Here is a 6,537-nt window from a genome sequence, read left to right as displayed (position 1 = left end):
GTAGCCGGGTCGCATGTAATCGGGTGTTGAAAAAAAATAGGAGGGAGTAGTACGATACCGCCAGGTTAACCTTGAACCTCACATTTGCGATGAGCGTCAGTAAGTGCATCGAGAACTTAGGCTGGTTGAGTATTCGTCATAACTTTTGTAGAAGGTGATCGTCCGTTTTGAATAAGAACCGCAGACGACACCTATTATATTTCGATCAAATATGATCAAAACACTAAGTGGTGACAAAATAGATGAAGAACGTAGAAAAGTAGTTAGAAAAGTGATAGTGATCGGTAGGATGATGAGACTGTACCTTTCGGTTGCTTATGTACCAAATTATCGATGGGATCAAGTCTCAAGAACGTAGTTCTGTATGAAAAATAGTTTGGTATTTATATGTGTAAAGTAGAGATTTCCTGTAGCTCAAGTAATCTTGTAGCTTAAGTAATTGTAATTGAATATAACTCTTAATTAATAATTATCTTTTTGATAAGAAACGAATCTTGACATAAATTAATGTACGTAAGTGGCAAGCCATGTGGCTAGGGTTCAGCCCTAGACACATAAGTTAATGGGCATGTACATCAATCCATGGTATTGCAAATTGGGCTTTAACCCTGTCGATTAAATGAATAAAGTGGAGACCCCTATTAATGGACGTTTGCCACGTAGGTGGGGGTCGAAACACCGCTCCCTCTTTGGCTTGTGAACAAAGTTCATATGGCAAAGAAGAGAAAAGAAAACCAACGTGGAAAAATAATGAGAAAAGAATAAGCGGAATGAGTAACTAGGGGTGGTGTGAATTTAAACGAATAGATATATGTGAAAATGGAATGTTGATAAATATACGTGAATCAATGTGAACGAAATAATTGGGAGGCGAATATGTAATAAATGTCATATAATTTTTGTAATTAATTTAATTTGAGTGGGATGCATAATTTAAGTTGGTGGCCTAAGGCAATTAGAGAAAAAGAATTGGACAATAAAGGTGTTCTTAACCAACAAGGGCTTGGAATATGATAGTGAGTAAAAACAAATTTTTGCAAAAATATGTGGGGCCTAATAATGATTGGAATTGCAAAAAAATATGTGGGGCCTAATAATGATTGTAATTGGTTTGGCTATGACATGAAACCAGATTGGAAATTAAAGAGATAGAGCTAGTGTCTAGTACAAGTTGGACTTGAATAGTAAGTGCACATGACTAGAATATTGAACTAGCACGTGATTCTACTAATATGTGAAGAGAGAGAAATTGGAAGCAGAGAAAAGTCACCTACGAATACGGACTAGCTTGGTTTGGATAATAAAATTAGATAACAGATAAACCAGCGAGTCTCCCACCTTACCTTAAATTATTTTGGGTGATAGAATTAGATAAGAACTGGAATTAGATAAGAACTGGACCAATGCAAAATCTGTAAAATGGAAAGACTATATAATTATACGGAACATGATGATAACGAATTAAAAAAAAAATTAAACAAAAGCACAAATAATAGAGAAAAGTCACGATCTAGCACTAATTATATGGTACGGGCGAAAGATAACTGAGAATAGTAAGACTCCATCTTGGGCATTATGACGATCGTAGTTAGACTTGGTGAGGTGGAAAAAAGGTGACAGATATAGCAAACACACGAGGCCATGGCGAAACAAAAGAAGCACAAACTGTGCGGCAAGTCATGATGCCGCGGAGAACAATAATTCAATGTACCAATAGATTACCATAAAGATTGAGGCACAAGCAAGAAGAAGACGAAAGGTATATTATACTGACGGAGAAAACACACAAACTGCGTGACAAGTCATGATGTCGTGAGGAACTAGAATTCAAGTTTCGAATAAGTTGTCACAGATTTCGAACAGGTGGACTCGAGATGAACAGAAGGTAAGCTATTATGGGTTGGCACCAAGAGAAAAATACAAACGTGAATGAACGCTACGGTAAGGCGTTACCAATATTGGGGGGTAGTGTGAAGTATGATCATGGTTACAAGTTCACTTTGACGTCAAGATTCTTCTGATTTAATAAAAGTAGTGAATGGAGTTTGTCTTTTTATGAATTAAACATAGCCAATAATATTTATTGGCCAGGAAACACAAAAGCTAAGAAGATGGAGTCTCAATAAGTTGGACTTAGAACAATGCAAGTTACTGCTGTAGAGCAATGTTTGCATGCCACATGGGCAAGAAGATTCGACGAGAAAACGACCAATTTGAACGAGCTAGGCCTCAGAAAAACAGTGAACCAGCCTTGGAGCTTAATCAACAACGAAAACAAGATCTTGAAAGCTAGGCATCTAGGCATCAGTGAATCCCAACACTACTAAAAAAAGGGCGTTTTATGACAATTTTTAGCTGTCATGAAATACATATCATGACACTTTCTGATTGAAAATCTAGCCGTCATTACTGAGGGTGTCATAAAAAGTCAACCAAAACCGTCATTAAATTTATGACGGTTCATAGAAAGATGTCTTAGAAGGTCCTCCCATTATGACATATATTAGTCTTTAAAATGTCATAGTAGGTAAGTTTTATTATGACACCTCATATATAACCGTCATTAATTATAGTTAAAACCGTCAAGAAATTAACAATATTTTCTAACAGTTCACGTCAGAACTATCATGAAATGCCAATTGACTAATGTGGAACCGTCATGAAATGCCCATTGACTACTGTTGAACTGTCATGAAATGCCTATTGACTATTGTAGAACCGTCATGAAATGCCTATCAACTACTACAAAACCATCATTTTATGGAAGAAAAATACGTCAACAAATAGTTTACACTGTGACAGTTCTTCTACAACCGTCATCTATTTTTTTTATTATTATTTTTTTAATTTATATTATATATATTTTTATTATATTTTTCCTATAAAAAATACTACATAATAACCTGTAATTCAATTCCTACCTAATAACATGTAATTCAATTCCTAATCTGTAAACTTATTTCGCCAATAAAACAGCTATAAAATTCTCGAAAATAAAATTAAAACATCCACAATAACTTCAACCATTTGGAAACACTTATTCCTTACATCAATTTATCATTTATCCAACATCACTGAAAAATGCTAGATACATTTATTTGATAGCACATTCAACCAAACTAAAAGTCATTCTAATAAACTCCATCATCAACAAATTAAATATTATCCATTGATCGATCGAACGTTGTCAAACCTAAGAAACAAATAAAGTAAAGAAACATTATTAGTAAATTTGCCACTGACCAAAGCAGACTATTTTATATAAGCATGACCATAACAATGCGATGGGACCTAGTTCTCACAACGGAAGAAAAAATAAATGAAAATACCTACAATGCAAATGGGATGTGATTCAAGATATACACTACTACATTTAAAGTCATCCCATACCTCAAAAAGTAGCAAACAAAATACTATTATCGCAATACATACTCATACCTTTGGCTTGGCGAGATAAATCGTTCGATAAAGTCAATAAACTCCATACGAATTTCAATAAGCTCAACATTGGTATAGGTGATAGTGTTGGCCAGCTCCATTAGCTACACGAGTACGTTAAGTCAACAAAGAATTTAATATATATGATATACGTTTACAAGAAAAAATTACATAGATATTTTAGAATATATTAACAAGAAAGACTTGCTAACCTTTGTCTTAATTGATTGACTAGGATCCATCATAAAATGTCTCATGAACCGCAAGACATAATATCCACACTCGTATCCTCCCGGTTGAATTGGGCACTACACGAAAACATAAACAAATTGTCAAAACACATTCAATACACTAAGTAAATCTTTCACATTCAAGTATTGTATATTTACCTTGACATAGTCCTACTCTGGTTCCACTCTTTTTCCTTCACTTAATGCTAATGTCTTCATCCCACTAAAAAACAAACTTTACAATTAAGTTACAAGTTGTTTGCATATATGACATACAAAATAAAAATAAGATTAATCAACTCACGTGTTCACCATGCATCTTAGTTTTATATCAGGGACACCTCCAGTTGAATCAAGAAAATATACTTTTTTTGCACTTACGTCAATAATTACCAAAACCCAATGGATCCTATACAACCATATATAGGAGTTAAGAAAGTACAATAAATAAAAATAAAATGAGAATGCATATATGTTAAATAACATGACCAACAAGCATACCCCGAATTGTACGGAAGAAAAATAATTTGGTCTCCTTGTCTTGCCATTAATCTATTTGAGACCAGACGATTCATCTCTTTTTTGTCTGCATACAAGTTGAAATCGTCTGGATAACATAATCCAAACCTCTGTCGAGAACTTTCGTATTTCTCATACAAATATCTAAAAGAAAAGTATACTACCATTAGTACGACATGTACGCATAAATTAAACAACTCATCTCTTAAAAATAAAATCCAAGATTCCACTCACCGGATATATACTACAATGCAATTGGCATTCAACATTTGCTTATGACAAATATCCATTATTTCATCTTTTGCAATATAAAACTGCAGTTCACGCTCAAAAATCCTCATGTCCATTTCACTTATATGATTTCCCTTCATTATATTGCCGACCAAAACCGCAAATTCTTCAAATATAATTTCGTCATGCTCATCACATTGAGCCTCATTTTTCTATAAAAATAAATAAATAAACAATGAATAATAAATACAAATAGGTGCTAATTTCTATAAATATTGATAGAAAAATATAATAGAATACGTTTTACCTTATTATCAAGTATGACAAAGTCACGAGGCTAAGCCACGTGGTACCCGACTGCACCACCTACCCTGGTAATGTCATCATCAGGAATTGGTCTTGGTAGAAGAGCAATCGCTGAAATTGCACGTATTATTTGTACATGCACATAGCCTTCACCCATTCTATCATTATGGATCTTGTCATCCGGTCCAAATCCCTCAATTATACAAGCATCAGCAACAACATTGCTTTTGGACCCCAAAGCAAGTTTACACTTTAAAACAACCACAAACATTAAAATAATTATAAATTAAAAATTCTAGTGAGTACCATGATTAATGATTTTAGAAATTAGAGATTTTACCTTCTCATTTCCTGATTTAGGTTTAGAGATTGGCATAACACTTTTGGCTTTATTAGCACCATTATCATTGCCTTTTGATCCGGCTTTAACACCATTATCATTGTCTTTTTGATCCCATGACCTAACAAACATTATAAGGACAATTTTAATAGATATTTGTAAACTATATATAACTATCACTTTTAGTTAATATCAACATGACAAGTACCCTTGTTTCCTAACATAGGTTTTGAGATAGCCAAATTGTCAAATACCACAAAGTCACTTTGCCAAAAGCCGTGGTAGCTAACTGCACCTCCTACGGTGGTAATATCATCATCCGAATCGGTCTTGGCGAGAAGAGAATTTGCCAAAATTGCCGCGTATGATTTGTACATGTACATAGCCTTCCCCATTTTAACATTATGGATATTGTCATCCGGTCCGAACCCCTCAATTAGACTAGCATCCCAACAATATTGTTTTGGACCCCAAAGCCCGGCTTTACACTTTTGAAACAACAAAACAATTGAGTATAACATTATTGGTAGCACTACACCATAACACTGAATTTGCAACATATAGTAAAATTGATTGCTAACACTTATCCATCCGTTATAATGTTTGTCACACAAGTTTTATATTAGAAATATTACCAACCGTTACCTATTCTGTAGGCAAATACTTGATTTATATCCTAACATATACCCAATATTATGTGACGGATAATAAAGTGTGACATTGAAAAAAAAAAAAAAATTGAAAACAAATGAAAATGGGTGAAAACGGGGATGTTTTTCATTTTCTCATCTCTCGCCCCCTCAATAACACCATGACTCTTGTACTTTCACTATTATTGCATAGGAACTAGGACGAATAAGAGTACGGTAAGCTAAGCTATTGTCATTTTTTTCCATCTTTTAAAGCTACTGTATTTTGATAATGACACACCATCATGCTTGTTTCCTATCTATAATTAAGTTAAAAATTCCTTGAAGATAAATTATATTTTGAAAATTTTCATCTCCATGTTTTAGTAAACCACTTTGTTTTTTTGTACCTACCCCTTAACTTTCCTGTAAAGTGTCTATATAAGTATTTAGAATATTGTGCTACTAACTATTTGTAAGTATGTTTCAGCGGCATATATTTGCAAATCCACCTACATCCTAGTGTTAGTAGCGTAGGAGTGTACGTTACTCCCATGCTGCCTGTGAATATTGTGTATTTTAATCTGTTCTATTAATATTAACTAATATCTTTCTAAGTCACAAATAAAGCCTTTGGCACGTGAGCTCTATTGATACTTTTGTGAACTACTCAAGTAGGTTTGGTGGCTAATTTGATGAATATTCTAGTGTATACTTTTAAGTTTCTTAAGACAACGTGTACAAGTTGATCCTGGTACACACTGTGGTTTCAGCAGTCATGCACACTAACCATATCACATCATGTGCACTCTCTCTCTCTCTGATTATAGAAACTCCGGATGGG

The 6,537-nt window shown here is 33.9% G+C and overlaps 1 protein-coding gene across 1 annotated transcript; it reads right to left on the bottom strand.

Annotated features, from left to right (window-relative positions):
- Positions 1-3,074: 3,074 nt before the first annotated feature.
- LOC147481735 (uncharacterized) lies at positions 3,075-4,971 on the bottom strand. The gene is made up of 8 exons (XM_086581463.1): positions 4,726-4,971; positions 4,422-4,630; positions 4,170-4,331; positions 3,973-4,077; positions 3,828-3,891; positions 3,651-3,746; positions 3,439-3,542; positions 3,075-3,193 (listed from the first exon to the last, which is right to left on the bottom strand). The coding sequence occupies exons 2-5, from the start codon at positions 4,556-4,558 to the stop codon at positions 3,840-3,842; spliced, it is 456 nt and encodes a 151-aa protein (XP_086437589.1). The 5' UTR covers positions 4,559-4,630; positions 4,726-4,971; the 3' UTR covers positions 3,075-3,193; positions 3,439-3,542; positions 3,651-3,746; positions 3,828-3,839.
- Positions 4,972-6,537: the final 1,566 nt, after the last annotated feature.

Source organism: Coptis chinensis, chromosome 8 (assembly GCF_015680905.1).
Source record: "Coptis chinensis isolate HL-2020 chromosome 8, ASM1568090v1, whole genome shotgun sequence".
NCBI lineage: Eukaryota > Viridiplantae > Streptophyta > Magnoliopsida > Ranunculales > Ranunculaceae > Coptis > Coptis chinensis.
This window is presented reverse-complemented; position numbering and strand designations above follow the sequence as displayed.